The sequence below is a fragment of the Talaromyces marneffei genome, chromosome 1 (assembly GCF_009556855.1).
Source record: "Talaromyces marneffei chromosome 1, complete sequence".
NCBI lineage: Eukaryota > Fungi > Ascomycota > Eurotiomycetes > Eurotiales > Trichocomaceae > Talaromyces > Talaromyces marneffei.
Window position 1 is genome coordinate 2,839,885 of NC_072348.1, and position 18,688 is coordinate 2,858,572.

The 18,688-nt window shown below is 48.2% G+C and overlaps 9 protein-coding genes across 9 annotated transcripts; 4 read left to right on the plus strand and 5 right to left on the minus strand.

Moving 5' to 3' along the window:
- Positions 1-285: 285 nt before the first annotated feature.
- EYB26_001066 (uncharacterized protein) lies at positions 286-2,747 on the minus strand (the record flags this gene model as incomplete). The annotated part of the gene is made up of 3 exons (XM_054260377.1): positions 286-882; positions 938-2,632; positions 2,688-2,747. 3 exons carry the CDS (start codon positions 2,745-2,747, stop codon positions 286-288), a joined length of 2,352 nt encoding a protein of 783 aa, XP_054116352.1.
- Positions 2,748-3,385: 638 nt separating this feature from the next.
- EYB26_001067 (uncharacterized protein) lies at positions 3,386-4,290 on the minus strand (the record flags this gene model as incomplete). Its single annotated transcript, XM_054260378.1, has 3 exons — positions 3,386-3,560; positions 3,609-4,186; positions 4,240-4,290. The coding sequence occupies 3 exons, from the start codon at positions 4,288-4,290 to the stop codon at positions 3,386-3,388; spliced, it is 804 nt and encodes a 267-aa protein (XP_054116353.1).
- Positions 4,291-5,135: 845 nt separating this feature from the next.
- On the minus strand, positions 5,136-5,912 carry EYB26_001068 (uncharacterized protein; the record flags this gene model as incomplete). Its single annotated transcript, XM_054260379.1, has 2 exons — positions 5,136-5,683; positions 5,744-5,912. 2 exons carry the CDS (start codon positions 5,910-5,912, stop codon positions 5,136-5,138), a joined length of 717 nt encoding a protein of 238 aa, XP_054116354.1.
- A 202-nt stretch (positions 5,913-6,114) lies between these two features.
- EYB26_001069 (uncharacterized protein) lies at positions 6,115-6,934 on the plus strand (the record flags this gene model as incomplete). Its single annotated transcript, XM_054260380.1, has 2 exons — positions 6,115-6,315; positions 6,362-6,934. 2 exons carry the CDS (start codon positions 6,115-6,117, stop codon positions 6,932-6,934), a joined length of 774 nt encoding a protein of 257 aa, XP_054116355.1.
- A 377-nt stretch (positions 6,935-7,311) lies between these two features.
- On the plus strand, positions 7,312-8,216 carry EYB26_001070 (uncharacterized protein; the record flags this gene model as incomplete). Its single annotated transcript, XM_054260381.1, has 3 exons — positions 7,312-7,338; positions 7,403-7,588; positions 7,638-8,216. 3 exons carry the CDS (start codon positions 7,312-7,314, stop codon positions 8,214-8,216), a joined length of 792 nt encoding a protein of 263 aa, XP_054116356.1.
- A 316-nt stretch (positions 8,217-8,532) lies between these two features.
- EYB26_001071 (uncharacterized protein) lies at positions 8,533-11,599 on the minus strand (the record flags this gene model as incomplete). The annotated part of the gene is made up of 3 exons (XM_054260382.1): positions 8,533-8,687; positions 8,755-11,506; positions 11,576-11,599. 3 exons carry the CDS (start codon positions 11,597-11,599, stop codon positions 8,533-8,535), a joined length of 2,931 nt encoding a protein of 976 aa, XP_054116357.1.
- A 312-nt stretch (positions 11,600-11,911) lies between these two features.
- On the plus strand, positions 11,912-13,172 carry EYB26_001072 (uncharacterized protein; the record flags this gene model as incomplete). Its single annotated transcript, XM_054260383.1, has 5 exons — positions 11,912-12,017; positions 12,198-12,209; positions 12,275-12,411; positions 12,461-13,092; positions 13,142-13,172. The coding sequence occupies 5 exons, from the start codon at positions 11,912-11,914 to the stop codon at positions 13,170-13,172; spliced, it is 918 nt and encodes a 305-aa protein (XP_054116358.1).
- A 1,118-nt stretch (positions 13,173-14,290) lies between these two features.
- Positions 14,291-16,881, plus strand: EYB26_001073 (uncharacterized protein; the record flags this gene model as incomplete). The annotated part of the gene is made up of 2 exons (XM_054260384.1): positions 14,291-15,890; positions 15,944-16,881. 2 exons carry the CDS (start codon positions 14,291-14,293, stop codon positions 16,879-16,881), a joined length of 2,538 nt encoding a protein of 845 aa, XP_054116359.1.
- A 212-nt stretch (positions 16,882-17,093) lies between these two features.
- Positions 17,094-18,296, minus strand: EYB26_001074 (uncharacterized protein; the record flags this gene model as incomplete). Its single annotated transcript, XM_054260385.1, has 3 exons — positions 17,094-17,899; positions 17,964-18,206; positions 18,266-18,296. The coding sequence occupies 3 exons, from the start codon at positions 18,294-18,296 to the stop codon at positions 17,094-17,096; spliced, it is 1,080 nt and encodes a 359-aa protein (XP_054116360.1).
- Positions 18,297-18,688: the final 392 nt, after the last annotated feature.

Sequence of the window (18,688 nt, forward strand, 5' to 3'; positions counted from 1 at the left end):
CCCCCCCCCCCTTTCATATTTTGAATTTTGTGTTTCTTTCCATGTTTCGTGTCGAAAAGCCAGCTTGAGCTATTGTATACATATGTATGCACCCATCTCTGTGGAGAATTCCCACTCCTTAATACATGTCACCAATCCTTTCTCCTATTGACATTCAGTCTGTTTCTGTTATTACTGATTTAGACTATGTACTTAGATAGAACCTCATTAATATACCAACAACCTTGCATATAGTCATCCGTCACTCCCTCTTGTATTTATTAAGTACTTGTCGAATGAGGTCAATCAAATAGGATACAACAACCCCCCGTCCTCCACAAACGTCTTCTGAAACTCCTTCAAATTCGCCCATTGTCTCATCTCCTCTTCTTCTTGACTACTCACTCCATCACCCGTATAACTCATCGGTAGCAAGAACGCTTCATTGTGGTTCGGGGACGGGTATGCCGCTGCAGCTAACAAGGGGTCGTTGATCAGGGTTGTCGCCGTTATGGCGTTACTCAGATTACCGCCGGCATCCATGTTGGTGTCCAGGATTGTGGCATTGATATTGGTGGTGGTGGTGGTGGTGGTAGCGGGGTTGATGCTCATGTCCAAATCGTGGGGTTTGATGTTCAGGTTCTCCGTGACAGTGTTGGATTGTAGTGGATCCCCACCGGTGACGCCGACACCTTCGAGTCGAACGAGGATGTTAAGGAATGTGCGCAGATATTTTTCGGCGTCGCTGGTGGATAAGGGTTGTGGTCCGGTGGGCGGTGTTGTTGTGGTTGTGGTTGTGGTCGTTGGTGTGCCGGTTACGGGGTCGACGGTTATGGGTAGGGTTGTGCTCGTTTCTTGGGGTAGGCTGAGCAGTGTGGAGGCTATTTGGCGGACTTTATGGCACTGTTTGAATGTTAGTATTAGTATAATCCCTTTGAGAGTCAAGGGCTGTACGTACGAAACTGGCGCCGTTGGGCTCGATATGGATCTCTTGTACGCTTTTCAGCAGACATAGAAGATCCTTGATTACGAGCCCACGTTCCTGCCTCATCGTCTGTCCAATACGATCCGTTTGCGCATGGAGCTCCGCATCTGGCGTTGATGTTGTTGATTCACCTGACATAGCAACGTTGGAGGGCGGAAGAGTTGGTGTAGTATCGGTTGCACCAGCTTTTGCCCTTTGAAGCCTTATATGACCCTCAAACAGAGTCCAGTATTTCTCAACAAGATATGATCTCGTAGACAGCTGACTTATATATATGTTGACCTTTTGAATCTCATACTGTATCCTTCGACGATCCTGGTCACGGTTCGTCGTTCCCGCCCCAAAAGATGGAGGCCAGCCTCCTATAACCGATGGAGAGGAGAGCTCGGAGAATTGCTGTGTGTAGTTTAGCGAAAGTTCAGGAGGTAATTTTGCGGTGACACTTTTCGCTTTTTGTAATGACTCCCATATCAACTGTCTCTGTCGTTCCCAGCTTACTAGTTCGCTGTCGTGGAAAGCGATTTCTAGCGCCAAGAGCGGATTATAGCACTGGAATATGCGTACATTGGCATTGAATCCCGTGATCTGAGACACGACGCCGGTAGGTTGCGGCGTGACTTGATTAGCAGTGATATACTCATCATCCACCTCAAGAGGAAAAGGGGGATATCGATTCGTCGGAGTTTCAGGGGGTATGTATGTCCTCCCATCCGCCGAGCCCAGTTGATGTAATGTCTGCAACCCAGCAAGACATACATAAAATAACCGCCTCCCTTGTTCCTGCACAAGAAGATTCTCCGTGGTTTCACTGAGATCGTCGAACTGACCCCGAGGTTCAGATACCGGTGATCCAACAGCTATTTGACCGGAATCAGTCGCACCTTGTCTTGAAGGCTTATATAAAGTGTATACGCGCAATATCGTCATGCATTCGCCAAGGTACAACCGACTGCGTTGTGGATTATAGATGTAGCTTGAACAAAGCGACAAGTGATAACTAATAGTCGCGTCGTCAACGGTAGTGCTTGTGTCAAGATATCCCAATCCTCGCGCTTGAACTGCGACGTCATGACACCGTTTCGCTAAAGCCATCGAATTCGAGTATAAAGACCCAGCAGAATCTGTCCTCAGATGCAATCTCGGCCGCCGCGGGAAAGAGGCTACCAAAGAGCCCACTACAGAAGCTAGCAATGCCAAAAACCGTCCATTGGTCAGATCTTCTCGCCTCGCAAATGCTTCGCGAAAGGTTGGTTCGTGTGGAACAGGGACGAGAGGGTGGATGAAAGTAAAGTAGTCATCCACTAATAGCTGAAGTGTCGGCAACGGACATATCGATTCGCCAGATAGCGGGATTATCTTCTGGTTCGATATTGGTGTATCTGATGGTCCGGTCCCGCCTGCAGTGATAGTCGTAGGAGCAGCGAAAGATGCGAGAGCAGTGGGAGGTGCGCTTGCTGGAGTCGGCGAGAGTGCCGGAACAGATGGAGCTACTGTCGCTGGAGGAGAAGAAGAAGAAGAAGCCGGTGCTGCTATTGTGCATTCGGCTTTTTGTTTCTTGAGTGCCTCTGCATGTTTGTTTGGTGGACCACGACGTTTCTTGGGTCGGTCAAAAGTGCACGGGATATCAAGAGCAATGCATGACTGGCACGGCGGTCCACCCTCGTCACACTGCAGTATCTTGGTCAGATTGATTATACGGACTCAAACACAGAGGGTATCTGACCTTGACTTTGCGGATGTTGCATGCATCACATGCTTTTTGTAGTCTGGTTTTACCATCCATTACATGATATACCCCAGGATTTGCTATGTAGCGTTCTCCATGAAACCGCAATTGTTGCCGAAATCCGTTTGTGAATAGAATGATAGTGCAGTAGGTGCTGTCAATTGACGATGTCAATTTTTTTTTAACAGCCAACTATTGCCGTCCAGTTCAAACCATCGGCATTGAAGGCCGAGAAAGACTCGGTTGTGACGCAAGATGTGACAATGGCAACAACGGAGTGCTCAATCTTTATATGAAAGAAATGATAATACTACAAAACGCCTTCTGGCATCAATCAATCAATTGAACAGGGTCTAGTCGCATTGAAAACCGACATGATGACATTGATTTGGGTTGAATTTTGGACAGGAGACTTTCACAGCTTCCGGTCAGCATCCGCGAACACGAGGCGCGCGGTCACGTGTTGGTATATTCGAATCGCAACCTTGGTCATTGCTTCATGTTATATAAAAGTGCCTTGCTTCATTCAAATAGCTAGTGTTTATAAAAGGGTAATTGAATTTGGTTTGCAATCGCTAAGTGTCGTAATAAGGGGGAAGATTGGTCTAAAATCCGATCTGGTCTAGATGCAATACGGAACTTAAATCACTTCATACTCTCATACATTCATATACGTTATCTATCGAAGTAATATATCATACAGGATCGTCATGATATTCAGGTTCTCCCCTCTCAAACCGGTGCGTCTCGAGGAATGCCCTGTGTTTCTCCATCTCCGCCGCCCAAAGAGCCGACCCAGCAGCGGTGGTAAGCAGGAACAACATCGAAAGCACGGGAATGAGCTGTAAGATCATAGCCACGGTGCCAAAACTAGCGATCCTGTTAGCTAATTCTATCGAGAATGACTAAAGGACCCACGCTGTATATTTCAACTGCCGATTGCGAACGAATCGCTTCCGTTTATCCTTGGTAAACCCCAAAAGCTGAAAATATCTCCAATGATGAAATGGGCCAGCGCGATATCCAGTTAGTATCAAAAACATAGGCACACCAGCTACAGGCACAAAGTTGAGCGGAAGCAAAAAGATAAACTCAATTATCTGCCTGAACGAAAAGGGCGCATAGACCGCACTTGTAGTCGGCTTTCCGAGTCTTTGAACGGGATTGGCGCCATCGGGGTAGATGACTCGTTCTCTATTGACCATTTCCTCAAACCCTTCATTTATAAGCACGGCATCGAAGACGTCTACTAAAGTCTCATCGACGAAAAATGCTTCGAATAGCAACGCAACTATTGCAGATCCTTCGCCGAGGACGAGGAATGCCCCGTTTACCCAGGCACTGTGGCCTTGGAAGATGGCGAGAAATGCGACTTGAGGAAGGTAGGTGAAAAAGAAGAGAAGCGTGTATATGAAGCCGGACAGTAAGAAAATTGGTAGTAGGCGACCGCGGAGAAGAGGCCATAGGAAGGGACGCGAGGCGAAGTAGACGATACCCTGGAGAGCTCCAAGTTAGCTTGCTTGTCTTTTTTATAGACGGTTCAACTGACTCTAAGAGGGTGCAACCATGTCGCGTTGCGTAGCCTTGGCGACCCTGGCATTTTGAAAGTGTACGGTGTAGCTAAATGGCAATGATTGTGCTCGAAGAGAGTTGGTATTCCAGCTCTCAGGTTACTGGAATCTTGAAGCAATAATATTGCCTACCGAGGTTGGTGCCTCAGGCTACAAAGAAATTAAACTAGGCCGAATTGGGCAGGCATTATCAGGCTTACAGTAAGCCGCGACATAGTTAGTTAGTTCGCTTGCCGACTCCTTGGTATCGGTTGTTGAAGACTTGAATCGATACAGACTGGATAGAACTTTTCAAGTCTGTGAGTGGGAATTGACTCTTCTTCAATTATCAAGGAAGGGCTGATGTTGTTCTAGCCTGAGTTAGGGAAGATGGTTGCGGATTGACAAGTGAGGAAGATTAGCTAGGCCGCACCGAGTTGATTTAGCATACAAGCCAACAGAGGTAAAGATTAGATTTAACGAAAACTGTGGGATAGAGCATAATTTATGGAATAGCTGCAAAATGCTAAACGGATTCCTTCGTCCATGTTGCATCTCTTGCATCTATGTACGTACAAACAGTCTAAACATCGGCCGAATTGAAGCTAGCCGCTTATCGATAAGCGCACATAATAAATACCCGTCAAGATTTTCTTCCTTCCTTCCCTTCTTTTTCTTCTTCAATCATTCATAAAACAATCACCCCTTCCTATTCACTCTGGATTCCACATTTGCTCTCATGGAATATCACTAGAGGGGAAATGGAAGGGCAGAAGAAAATCGAGCGTTGCTACTTACCCCGAAACTTCCTTTAAGCGTGGAGGATTTTGGAAATACATACAGCGCGACATGCCTGATTTTGATCGTGATGTCTATTGCCAAAATTGGTTGACGTCTACTTGCTAAGATTGTTCAGTATTGCCTTGATAACCTCATCTAGACTCTGCCCAATAATCCGTGGTCGCAACGCCGGTGCCGCAGCATCCTCCCATCCCCTGCCGTTGCGATCGAGCCAAGCAGCTTTGACGCCGCATTTCGTAGCGCCCACAACATCGAATGGATTCGCAGTAACGAGCCATATATCCTCCATTTCTGCGCCTGTGCTTGTCGCCAGGTGCTGATAGACCTCCGGTGCCGGCTTGAACTTTTGAACAGCGTCTACCGTAACCAGGTCCGCGAAGAGAGCTGCATGAGGCGAGAGGCTTTGGGAGCGAAGTACGGAGTTGGAGACCATCTCCTTGGTGCCGTTGGAGAAAATGACGGATTTGATGTCTGGTCTGGAGTTTAGGTTCTGTAGAGCCGGTGTCACGTCCGGGAACGTAGATAGATGGTCGTATTCGTCCATTAGTTGCTTGATCTGTTCGTCCTCCAGTTCAATCGCCGCCTCAGAGAGTGCATGTTTCAATGCATTGCGGGTGATGTTGAAGAAATTATCGTAGGATCCTGCCATGGTCAGCTAATGTTCCGCAATGATGCCAATAGTTCTGAGTGCCTGGAACATACCCATGCACGTCAATCTCCATGAATATTCCAACTGATACTTTCTCCATGATGCCGCAATCTGCGCCCCTTTTTCCTGCGATCCGATAATCTCAGTCAATCGCGTAGAGATCGACTCTGTCGATAGCAGAGTACCGTAAAGATCAAACGCAATGACAGCTGAGTGAGCCATAATGACTGTTAAATCCACATCTATATGGTCAATTAATGGTAGAGTTGAGTCGTGGTCTCTGGTTAAATGTATGACCCCGCCCACTTTCTGCGTGGGGGTTTAAGTTTCGTTCTTGTCGAGATAACAACGTCATCCCTTCTCTCTTCGCTGCCCTTGTTCATGCCTTGGTATCTTTTCGCTGATCAACATTATACATGCTTAAATGAGCGACGGAGGGAATAATTATGAGATCTTTAGAGAATGTGTCTCAGGCGCGATAGTGCAGAAGTCTCAAGGGACGCGCAAGAAACGAAAGCTAAAGGGGAAGAAGCGAGGAGATACGACTGCGAAGGACAGTAACGATGAAGGGAGCTCTTTTGGTTTAGAGAAACAAGATCCAGAGGAGCTGGCTGATTTCATTGATGTATGCCTCCCGCCCATAGTTCAGAAATCAAGTCTAACATGAATAGTTCATTGCCTCTGAGGTCTTTCATGCATTGCCTCAGACTCTACAGACTCTCTCATATTCAAAAATCCAAAATGATGACTCGCTAGCAAAACAATATGGCAATGGCACAGAACTCAGTGATGCCGACATGGAGACCCTAACAGCACCCATCCCAGTCTCTGTATCAGAATCGCTCTCCGTCTACGGCATCCTTCCAGAATCGATGGACATAACGGCAGCTTTTCTCCGCCCAGTCCTCACAGACTACATAACATCCGTAACCGCAGCACCCCCGGCATGGGCCACAACTAAAACAGAAGCCTGTGAGATCTGCGAGCGGGATTGGATTCCTCTATCGTATCATCATCTCATCCCTCGCGAAGTCCACGCCAAAGCGCTCAAGCGTGGTTGGCACGAGGAGTTTATGCTGAATAGTGTTGCATGGTTGTGCCGCGCTTGTCATAGCTTTGTCCATAAGATGGCAACCAACGAAGAGTTGGCGCGCGAGTATTATACTATTGATCGAATCACGGAGAGGTATGATGTGCAGGATTGGGCGAAGTGGGTTGGACGAGTCCGTTGGAAGGCTCGATAGTTCGAGTTGTCATTGTTCATTGTTCTGATGTGGTCATATTATAAAGATTTGATATGGACAGCAACAAACACTGAATGGTTGGATATGTGAAATGGTTATTCAGGGGGGGAATTTTCTCTTACGTAGTGAGAGTGCGCCCGGTTGTGAGAAATGTCTCCTCAGGCAGGTGCACAATCAATAATGCACACCACTTCCTTCCCTCCATCCTCTTTCTGTCTCTGCAGGACTGCTATCCTTAAAATGTTTTTATCTCATCTTTCGCAAGGCTTTTTAGATCAGATATGTATCTATCTGTCTCTACAATCCCCTTCACCTAATCCTGAAAGTAGTTCAGACAACTTCACTTTGGGACTGACAATCGTCAAACCTAACATAAGATGGCTGACTCTGACGACAAACCCAACGTAAGTTTCTCCAAACCACCAGCCAGCCTACTGTTATGCTCATGCAGTCTATGTAAAACACCAGTCCATCGACAGACCACATCTCTTCGCGCACATCTATGCCACTCATGCCGCCAAAGTCATCGAAGAGTACATCGCAACAGACAATAGGGATAAGATCAGTCGCGTCAAAATCGAGCTTGATATCATCCGCGTGATCAATGAGGATCCAGATCTGCCAACGAAGCACAAGGTGTCTTGTACAAGCATGGTACGATAGACCATTTCCTTTTCAGACGGGATTGCTGACATGAGAGTAGATTCTGCACACAGATACCTTTGAACCCTTCTGGGGCGATCAGAGGCTAGCATATAGCCTACCTGCAAAATCGCTCAAGAGATTGAAGTCAAATTACAGACTCATTGATCAGCTTCCATGTCCCCCTGACGATGAGGAATCAACCGCGGCTTCAGCTCCGGAGAACTTGACGGATAAAAACGGCACTTCCCGTCAGAAGTCAAAGGCAGAAGGAGCAGCAGCAACGAATAAAGGAAAAGGGAAACGTGGACCCCGAGCTGCGCCTGCCAAAGTAACTGGGAAACAGACAAAGAAGGCTGCAACAACAGCCGCAACCAGGAAAAGGCCAACAGTCGCTCAAAAGGCACCAAAAACACCCAAATCTACCGCAGGCAATCGCAAGCGAAACACCGCAAATGGGGTTGAGGGTGCCAGCACAACTGTCCCAGCAACAGCTGCTCCTCCTCCTCTTCGTCACGCAATGACCCCTCGTGAAGCGTACGAGGCGTGTATGGCTGTCAAAGATGGTATACATCTGCGTGGCCCTACGAGCGACGAAGAGGAGACCACGACTGATGACGACGATAGTGACAGTGATTAAGAATGAAGAAACATTTGTCTATGGAGGTTGCGGATACATAATGGATGCTGGATGATTGTCTGTTCCCTTTACGAGGTTGAATGCTGTTTGCTTGCTATGTCTCATAAAACAGAGAAATCGCTCTCTTGTACCTAGATGATGTAACGCCCTGACCATGCATGTGCAGTAACAAACATATGACAATATCCAAAAATGAAGACTAAGGCATCTCCCAAATTTTCCACAATCGTACATATCTCAAAGAACTTAGTAATACAAGGAGCAGGGGTTTGAAGAAGGAAGCTAGTATACAAGAATTTGAGAAGAGAGGCGTGACTTAATGAAGATACCTCTTCTCAACAACTTCCTCATAAGACTGTACATGATCGCCGACTTGGAACCCGACCCAGTCCTGGAAACTGAGACCGCATTCGGTATCTTTGCGCATTTCTGTGACGTCCTTTTTGACGTTGCGGAGGGATGTGAGGGAGCCTAATATCAAAAAATGTCAGATTTTGTTTCAATGAATGAGAGGTTGCAGGAGCTAGTAGTGGCTTACCTTCGTAAATAATCTCCTTATTCCGCATAACACGCACTTTCTTTCCTCGACTGATAACACCATTACGGACTTTGCAACCCGCAATCAAAGTCTTGTTTCGGCCCTTGAGGGTAATCTCAAATTGTTGCGTGATTTCGGCCTCGCCGGTTACACGATAGGTAATATTCGGTGGGAGATATTCACTCAGTTTTGCCTTGACGTCGTCAATTAATTCATAAATGATATTATGGTTCATCAAGCTGACACCCTGGGCTTCGGCCATGCGCGATATCATAGGGTCAACGGCAGAATTAAAGTTGATAATGCTGGCCTCAGAAGTTGCGGCGTGTTTAATGTCGAATTCGCTGACTTGTCCGACTCCTGACCGAAGAATGTGTGGAATAACTTCGTTGTTGCCGACTCCACTGACGAAGTTGACGACGGCTTCGACAGAGCCGGATACATCGGCTTTGACGATAAAGTTGACTTTCTTAGGACCGGTTGGTGTCTCTGTGCTTCCGGCGGTTTCTTCATCGCCAGATCGGCGTCGTTGTTCGAGAGTTTCCTTACGACTCACGTTGATTGCGGCCGTGTCCTCGCCTAGCTTCTTGATATCTGAACGTTCCAGGCGGTAATCAACGACGTCCTTGGCACGTTGCTCGCTAGGGGCTTGTAAGACCTCGGAACCAGCTTCTGGCTGCTCTCGCCATCCATCAATTTCAACAGGCATTCCAGGAGTGGCCTCCTCAATCAGAGTACCAGCTTCGTTTTTCAAAGTCTTGATACGAGTCCAAGTAGTACCAGCAACAAGAATATCGCCTGGACGCACTGTACCGCGCTTAACCAAAACAGTGGCAACTCGTCCGGCCTTTTTCGTAGTCGCCTCAACTACCCAACCCTCAGCGTTGCCTTCAGCATCAGCGCGATGATCCAGCAGTTCTGAAAGTGTCACAATCGCCTCTTCGAGATCAAGCATGCCCAGTCCAGTCTTGCCGCTAACAGGAATAGCTTGAACATCTCCACCGTAATCCTCCACGTCAACACTATGCCGAGCCAAATCTTGCTTGACTCTTTCAGGATTCACACCTTCCTTGTCCATTTTGTTGATGGCGACAATGATCGGTACATTGGCTTGCTTGGCATGTTTGATAGCCTCAATGGTTTGTGGTTTAACACTATCGTCTGCAGCGACTACCAAGACAACAATATCTGTCAAATCAGCACCTCTCCGGCGCATATCTAAAAAGGCAGCGTGGCCAGGCGTATCCAGGAAAGTGATGGATTTTCCAGAAGGCATAACCACAGAGAAAGCACCGATATGTTGCGTGATACCACCATGTTCAGTAGCAGCGACAGATGATTTCCGGAGCCAGTCCAAAAGCGTGGTTTTACCGTGGTCAACATGGCCCATGATAGTCACCACCGGTGGCCGCTGTGGAAGGTGGGATTTATCTTCAGGCTCGGGGGCGGCAACCAGATCTTGCTCGCTTGTCTCGAAAATGGGCTCGAAATTGTACTCTTCTGCAATAAGACCGGCCGTTTCTGCATCTAGCACATGACTGTATACCACTCCTTCAAACCCAATATCCTCCAAGTGATCAATAAATTCGGCCTGCCGCACGCCTAGGACATCGGCAAGATTACCAACACTGATGAACTCGGGAAGAAACAATGGACTCCGTTGCGGTTCAACAACCTCTATAGGTTTTTGCTTTTGTTTCCGCTTTTCCCTCCGTTTTTGTCTTTCCTCGGGGTCGTACTCGTCCTCCTCGCCGTCACGAGATCGACCCTTCTTTGCGGCCTTGGCCCTATCGAATCGTTGAGCTTGCTGGCCTCTCTGTAGTTCTTCCGCCTTCTTGAGTTCTTCTAAAGACGCTAACCATTTGTCAAAATCGTTAATATTCTGTTTTTCCTCTTTGGCGGACTGTTCTTTCGTCTCTCCCGCAGGCTCGGCGCTTTTGGTCTCGTCCTGAACAACAGAACGTTGTTCGACTTGTATTTGAGCTTCAATCAATTCTTCCTTTTCTTCAATCGGTCGAAGTTCTCCCGAGGACTCGGACGCAACTCTTTTCACCCTGACAGTGTCCCCCCTTTTTCGTGACTGGACGTTATTCTTTCGCCATTTATTCATAACATTCTCTCCGAGTGTTCTGGGGTTGACCTTGGGCGGCTGAGGCGGGTTAGGATTGGGTGATCGACATCTGGGGCAAAAGGGGTCTGATCCGACACAACTGGGATAGTGACATGTGGGACAAACCCAAAGTGGTGCTCGTGCGACAGGTACAATAAAATTCTCGCGATTCGAAAGTTCTGACGGCGGCGGAGTATCTGCTTTTATGGCGTCTCTACTAGCCAATTCGGCGGCTGTAAGGCCAGCTGGAACGCGAGCAGTTGATGGTTTCGAATTTCTCCATGGAGTTCGTCCAGAGACAGGTGTTCGCGAAACGAGAAGTGTGTTCTCTTTGGGTTTCGGTGATTCTGGAGGTGGCGGAGGAGGAGTAGCTGCTTTAAGGGCATTTCTACTCGCCAACTCAGCAGCCGTAAGAGTAGCTGGAGCTCGGGATATTGAAAGCTTCGCACCCCATGCGCCACCAATCTTCGGTTTGAACAATGGACGAGATGTGGATTGTGATGACGCAGAGCTGCCTTCTTTTTCGCCGGTACTGGCTGGAGCTTGGTTTTCGCCCTGGAGACATGATGAAGATATGTGGAATTCACGACAGTTTCGCCGAGTTGCGGGATATACCGAGTCGATGGACGGGCACCGACATATCTTCCGAGAAAGAATTGATTAGCATTATTCAGGAGGCATCGGTGGAGCGACCGGAATTGAAGCACTCACCCGTCGAAAGACTCTTCTGTGCATGGTGGTGACCTCTGGTGAGGGTCCGCCAGTCCGTAAACATTCGATCAGTCCGGCATGTTTAGTTTGGTCGGTTGCTGCTTCCTTTTCTCTTTTTCCCCGACCGCTTTCCGCGGGCTTGGCACTCTTTGTCACGTGATACGGCGCACCGGGCCAATCAGACCGCAGAAACAGATTGCGCAATCGGGGAACGAAGAGATAAAGCCCTCTCCAGGACTCACTTTTATATTCTTTCGCACAACCGACACGGAATATCGTTCGGCGTGAGAGAAAAGCCATTGGCCTACTCGGTTCAATTATTCTTACACTCCGGCCATGGCAGACTTAGAAAAGGTTGAGCAGGAGCTCAGTGCGGGTTGGGTGCGCACGGCGAAGGACTTGTTCGCCGGTGCTTCGGGCGGTATAACACAGGTGTTGCTAGGTGAGTGTTTATGTGCTACACTTTCTAGATGTGTTCTTTTGCTTTGTTCTGTTGTTGCTTTTGACGTTTGCATATCTTAATTCATTGGCAAGAATGTATCGACAAAAATGTGCCAATTGTTATAATACATCCGAGCCCTAATCGATCTGGTTTGATGCATTCAACTAACTGCTTTTACAGGTCAACCTTTCGGTATGTAGACTGACTTGGAACATCCTTGGATGGGCCCGTTTCTGATTGGCACTGTTCTTGAATAGATATTGTCAAGGTCCGCCTACAGACAACCTCTCAATATTCTAGCGCTCTGGACTGCGCGAAGCAGATTCTCAAGAATGAAGGCCCTCTCGCCTTTTACAAGGGTACTTTGACCCCTTTGATTGGAATTGGAGCTTGTGTAAGTCTCTCCACAGGTTTATTACTAGCGTCATCCTGATTGAAACCAGGTGAGCGTTCAATTTGGTGCCTTCCACCAAGCAAGAAGATATTTCGAAGAGCAAAACTTGAAAAAGTCCCCTCTCAACCCCGGTCTTTCTTACGCACAGTACTACCTTGCCGGTGCCTTCGCTGGTGTCGTTAATTCTGTCATTTCCGGACCCATCGAACATGTCCGTATTCGACTACAAGCACAACCACATGGTGCTGGACGATTGTACAGTGGTCCCATCGACTGCGTGCGCAAAATTTCCGCTCACAACGGCGTCCTCCGTGGTCTGTACCGCGGCGAGGTCGTGACTATCTTCCGTGAAGCGCAAGCCTACGGAATGTGGTTTTTGACCTTTGAATATCTGATGAACCAAGACGCCAAACGCAACAACATCAAGCGAGAGGAAATCTCCAGTCTCAAAGTTGCCACCTACGGTGGTCTTGCTGGTGAAGCACTGTGGATATTCAGCTATCCATTTGATGTCATCAAGAGCAAGATGCAGACTGACGGCTTTGGTGTCGAGCAAAAGTACAAGAGCATGTCGGATTGTTTCAAGAAGACCCTCGCGGCTGAAGGATATGCGGGTTTCTGGAAGGGTCTTGGACCTACGCTACTCAGGGCCATGCCAGTTTCGGCCGGTACATTTGCTACGTAAGTCTGTTCTACTCTACATGAGGGATTTTTGCTAATCATATAACAGCGTCGAGTTGGTGATGAGAGCTATGGGTTAGACTATGACTATAGAGATAAATAAAGATACCATATGAAGAGGCGACTCTTGTTTTGCCAACTGATTTTTTTTTTTTTTTTTTTTTTTTGGTGGGCCGTAGTCTTTTTACGAATTCTCTACTTCGTGCTCACAAGGAGAGTTTCTCGATCCATGGTTAGGCCAGCCCGGCTCGCTCAGGGCTCACACATGGGTCGCTCATCTCGTGTGGCCGGGGTTATTCAGTGCTTCTACCCTAGCGTCTTATCTCATCACTTTGTTATAGGATCGCATTTTGAGTCCAATTAATCTCACATAGGTGTCGCCAAGATGGAGTTGAGCCAAGCAAATTTTCAGAGACCACTTCCCATTGTCTGCAAAGAGAGGCAGTCGAAGATCTCGCACAAAATGATGGAAAACGAAACGGGCTGGTGCCCCGAAGGGTAAGGTTATTATTATTATTAATAATACTACATAGTTACAAGCTGTCAAAACAGCTCCACCAACTCGTGCCTGAAGGCAGAGAGGGCATTAGGCCATGACGCATCATCATAGGAGTAATAATCGATCTTCTGAGAACTTCTCCAGCAAGGGTTGGCCCTTTTCGAATTGGGAAATGATTCTGAATTCTTTCTATTTAGTGGCTGATCTAGTGGCGATCTCTGAGCTAGGTTGAGCATCCTTGTCTGCAGAAACAACTCAACAATAATCTGGTACACGCAACCCTGGAACCAATTGCATGACCAGCTGAGCTTATTTGTGGAATAATCACGCATCATACAAAATCAAACTTCAGAATTCGTCCCAGTATGAAGAAAGCAGTAAAGGCAAATTCAATAACCGACACGCAATAACCGACAGAATGGAGCCATCCCACTTTCTTCGGGGGGCAATGCGGAGACTCCAGACCTGCACATTACGTGCACAACCCCCAGATTCTCCTTTGGACCACGGCTTGTCCCAATGGGGCAGTCAGCTCTCTGCATCTACGGAGGGAACTCCTTCCCTCTCACGGTCTGGACAGTGCACGTGGTGGGGTGCATTGGCTGATTGAAAAGATGATCATTCCCACATTGTCTTCCTTTCTCGTTCTCTAGACTCGTGTCTGCTTGAACTGCTTCTCATATTCAATTACACGCCAACATGCCTCAACGAGAATTCGTCCCCAAGAAATACGAGTTGTCGAAAGGTGGCAACGATTCAACCCTTGCTCTTCGGTCAGTCGGCGGAAAACAAAGCTTCGATTTCACCTTTGAAGCTGTCCGCCCAAACCTGTTCCGCGTGAGATTTACTTCCCACGCTCATCCACTGCCTCCATATCCCAGTGTCCCTGAGCCTACGAAAGATGCTTCATTATCTTCTTCGTTCAGCACCACCGGTTCCTCCGCAACCACCGAAATCGGCGGGGTGGCAGCTGCCGTAGAATGGAAAAGCACACCCGTCGTCTCTCTGTCCTGGTCTGGATCCAAGCAACCACTCCATCGCGACTTGCCGGGTCGTTCTTATGTCGCCGACTCAAGCGGCGTGTCTCACTACAGTATCCTTGACAGGGAAGCTCTCCACGTCGGTCTAGGCGAAAAACCAGCTCCTATGGACCTGACGAACCGAAACTTCATCCTGTCTGCGTCCGACACATTTGGTTATGATGTCTACCGCACCGATCCTTTGTATAAACACATCCCGCTTCTGATCAAAGCTACTAGCGAGGGCGTTGTTGCGATTTTCTCTTCTTCCTATTCTAGAGGCACATGGAGCGTTGGCTCTGAACTCGATGGTCTGTACGGAGCGTACAAGGTGTATCGTCAGGACTATGGCGGTTTGGAGGAGTACTTTATCGTGGGGAAGACATTGAAAGACGTCGTTCGCACATATGCGGAACTCGCCGGATTCCCTCTGTTGCCCCCTCGATGGGCATACGGATACATCTCTGGTGGCTATAAATACACCATGTTGCCCGATCAGGCACTGCTCGACTTTGCAGCTAAGCTCAAACACCACGATATCCCCTGCTCGGCTCATCAGATGAGTTCGGGATATTCGTTTAGTGATGGTAATCCCAGTCTCCGAACTGTTTTCACCTGGCACCCTAAACGATTCCCAGACCCGAAAAAGTGGACTTCTCAAATGCATGCTGCGGGGCTAAGGTTGTTGTCTAATATCAAGCCGTTTGTTCTCTCGTCGCATCCGGACTTTGGAAAGCTGAAACAGGCCAATGCTCTTTTCACTGATCCTGACACAAACCTACCGGGGTATATGGATGTATGGAGTGCCGGTGGAGGTGAAGGTGCCGAGGGCTGCCATATCGATTTCTCTTCGCATGATGGGTTCAAATGGTGGTTTGAAGGAGTGCAGAAACTGGCCAATGCAGGTATTGATGGAATCTGGAACGATAATAACGAATACACCCTTCCCAACGATGACTGGAGGTTGAAATTGGATAATAGAGATGTCAAGATTGGACAACGCGCAGATGCTCCTAATTTAGTCGGTCTCTGGGGACGGAATATGCATACTGAGCTTATGGGGAAAGCTTCTCATGACGCTCTGGTTGATTTGAGGCCGAATATGAGGCCGTTTGTTCTGACTAGAAGTGCAACTGCTGGAACGCTGAGGTATGCTGCCAGCTCTTGGAGCGGTGACGACGTTACCAGCTGGGAGAATCTAAAGGGTGCCAACGCATTGTCGTTGAATGCCGGCTTCTCACTCCTGCACTGTTATGGACACGACATTGGTGGTTTTGAGGGTAAGTCCATCATCCAATTCCCATCATAGAATAAAAAAAAGCTAACTGTCCAGGCCCCCAACCATCCCCCGAACTGCTCCTCCGCTGGGTTCAAATCGGCATTTATTCACCTCGCTTCGCAATCAACTGCTTCAAAACCTCACCTGCCGACAACTTGCTCGGCGATGTCATCGAGCCATGGATGTACCCTGAAATCACACCCTTGATCCGAGACACCATCAAACGCCGCTATGAAATTCTACCATACATTTACTCGCTTGCCCTCGAAAGCCATCTATATGCCTCTCCACCCCAACGCTGGATCGGATGGGGCTATGAATCCGACCCTGAGGTATGGGCATCGAAAAAACTGAAAGAAGGAGAAGAGCAATTCTGGTTCGGAGACAGTCTGCTCGTCGGCGGTGTCTATGAACCGGGTGTGACGAGTGCAAAGGTTTATCTGCCACGGAAATCTGATGGCAGGTTTGACTATGGATACGTCAACCTGAACGCGCCATATGAGTATTTGGCATCAGGGCAATGGGTTGATATCAAATCCGAATGGCAAAATAGCATCCCGCTCCTCGCGCGCATCGGCGGCGCAGTCCCGGTTGGCAAGAGCGTCGTCACACGCACGCCAGGCGAAGACAAAATCGACGATGCAGCAGGGGGTATCAGCGAACTCGACGACCACCGCGGCATCGAAATCTTCCCTCCCAAGGGTAGTTCTCACGGTCACACTTTCTCGACTACTTGGCTCGAGGATGATGGCTATACTCAGAACGCGGGTGTGTCTTCGTTTACGATTAGATATTCCTCGACCGCCGAGAAGGTCACGGTGGGCTTTGAGCGGGATGACGCAAACAAGTATGTCCCTGCTTGGAAGGATTTGGATGTTGTTTTGCCGGTAGGGGATCAGAGGCATGTTGTTTTGTCTGATTCGGGACAGCCGTTGAAGTTCGTTGGTGTTGATACCAAGGGACGGAGGGTATATCGGTTGAGTAATATCTAGACTTGTTCAGACAGTATAGAGAGTGGTGAAGAGCTAGAGGTGGAGGAGCGACGTATAAAAGTTACATAGAGAATATCTTGACCATTGCTCGAATGGACCCTAAAGGAGAAATAATACAAGATACAGAAACAGTAATATATTCATACACGCTGCACCTAGCCGATCTCAACAAGAATTTTATGCATACAAATAATGAAAAGAAAGTTAATCAGTTACTGCTCTCCCTCCGTCGAAGGCTTGATATCCTTCTCCTTAACAGGCGTATAGGTGAACTTCCCCTTCGCAGCCTCCATCAACCTCAATCTCTGGCCTTCCTCTCCGGCCCTACCAAGCGCGCCGGCAATAAGCTGCACACTCCTAAGACTATCATCATTCGCCGGGATCGGGTACGTAACCCGTGTAGGGTCCGCGTCGGTATCTATGACACCGATTGTAGGAATATTATGGATTCCGCACTCATGCAAGAGCACCTCATTCTCAACCGGGTTGAGACAAATGACAAGATCTGGTTTGAGGACTGGTCTTGCCGCATCGGCGTTTGTGGTTGTCGAAATATATTGCTTGTAGTCCGTCAATTCCTGATCAAGCGCATTCACGACCTTGATTTCACAGTTTCCCAAAATCTGTTGTCCATTCGTCAAACTGCCCGGAATCCAGCGCTCGAAGACGTGATACCCCTTCGTCATCTCCGCGGCGCGAACAACACACTCCTTCTGACCGGGCCGGGTACCTACGAAGAGAATCAAGCCACCGCGTCGAGCGACTTCTTCGACTACCTTGGCGGCTCGACGGAGGTACGCGGCTGTCACATCTAGCGAGATAATGTGCACACCTTCACGGATACCGAAGATGTAGCGCGAGTTTTGTGGGTTCCAGCGTGAGGTTGTATGGCCCAAATGGGTTTGGGAGGCGAGGAGGAGCTCGAGAGTGACTTCGGAGGGTTTGGGGGGTGATTTGAGGAGGTGGTTTGGGTCGTAGGTTTGAGAGATTGTTGTGCCGATGGATTTTTGTTTTTGGCCTGTCATCAACCACCCGGAAGAGTTAGTCAGATATGAATTGATTGATGGTAGAGATGGGTTTACGTTGTCGGGCAGCTTGTATGAAAGCTTTGCGGGCGTTCAGAGGACGAGGTTTGGTTGAAATGCTGGATACTGCGACGGTTTCTGTTACGGCAGAGCTCAATTGGACATCTTGTCCCAAGGGTAATGCCTCTTCTGCAGTTATTGTCGTGGTGGTGGTGGTGGTCGTCGTCGTCGTCGTTGGCGTTGTTGTTTCAGTGGACGAGAATCGGAGAAGTCTTCGGGAGGCTTGAGAGACATTGCGGCCTGACAATCAATTAGACTATATCAACGGGAGGAAAGGATATCCTTGTAAATTTACTAACCCTGCCGCAGACCAAATTGCCGTATGATCATGGTGTCAATCGTTGTCTGTAGTTATGTTGGATGCTTCATCGTCGGAGTGGAAAGTTCCCTTTGCGAAAATGATTTGGCCGATTCTGACTAGCCTTATTAGGAAGTGGCCCATGTGTACTCGACCTGTGGTTCGCCGAGAGTGGCTCAAGGCTTGTCCTTTTACGGAATAGTCTATTTTTGTCTGTTGTTGTTTTCCTGACGGACCTGACCAACTCAAGACTTCCATCCTGATCTTCGGATTTGCACTCATGACTTCCTTACCAGATGGTCATTCACCCTCTATTTGATATTTGAGTTTACGCTTTCAAGTTCTGACTCTTACGAAAGGAATTCGATAAAAATATTGCAGACAGCAAATGCATCCGCGATCGCAATTATCATTCAATGTTCAT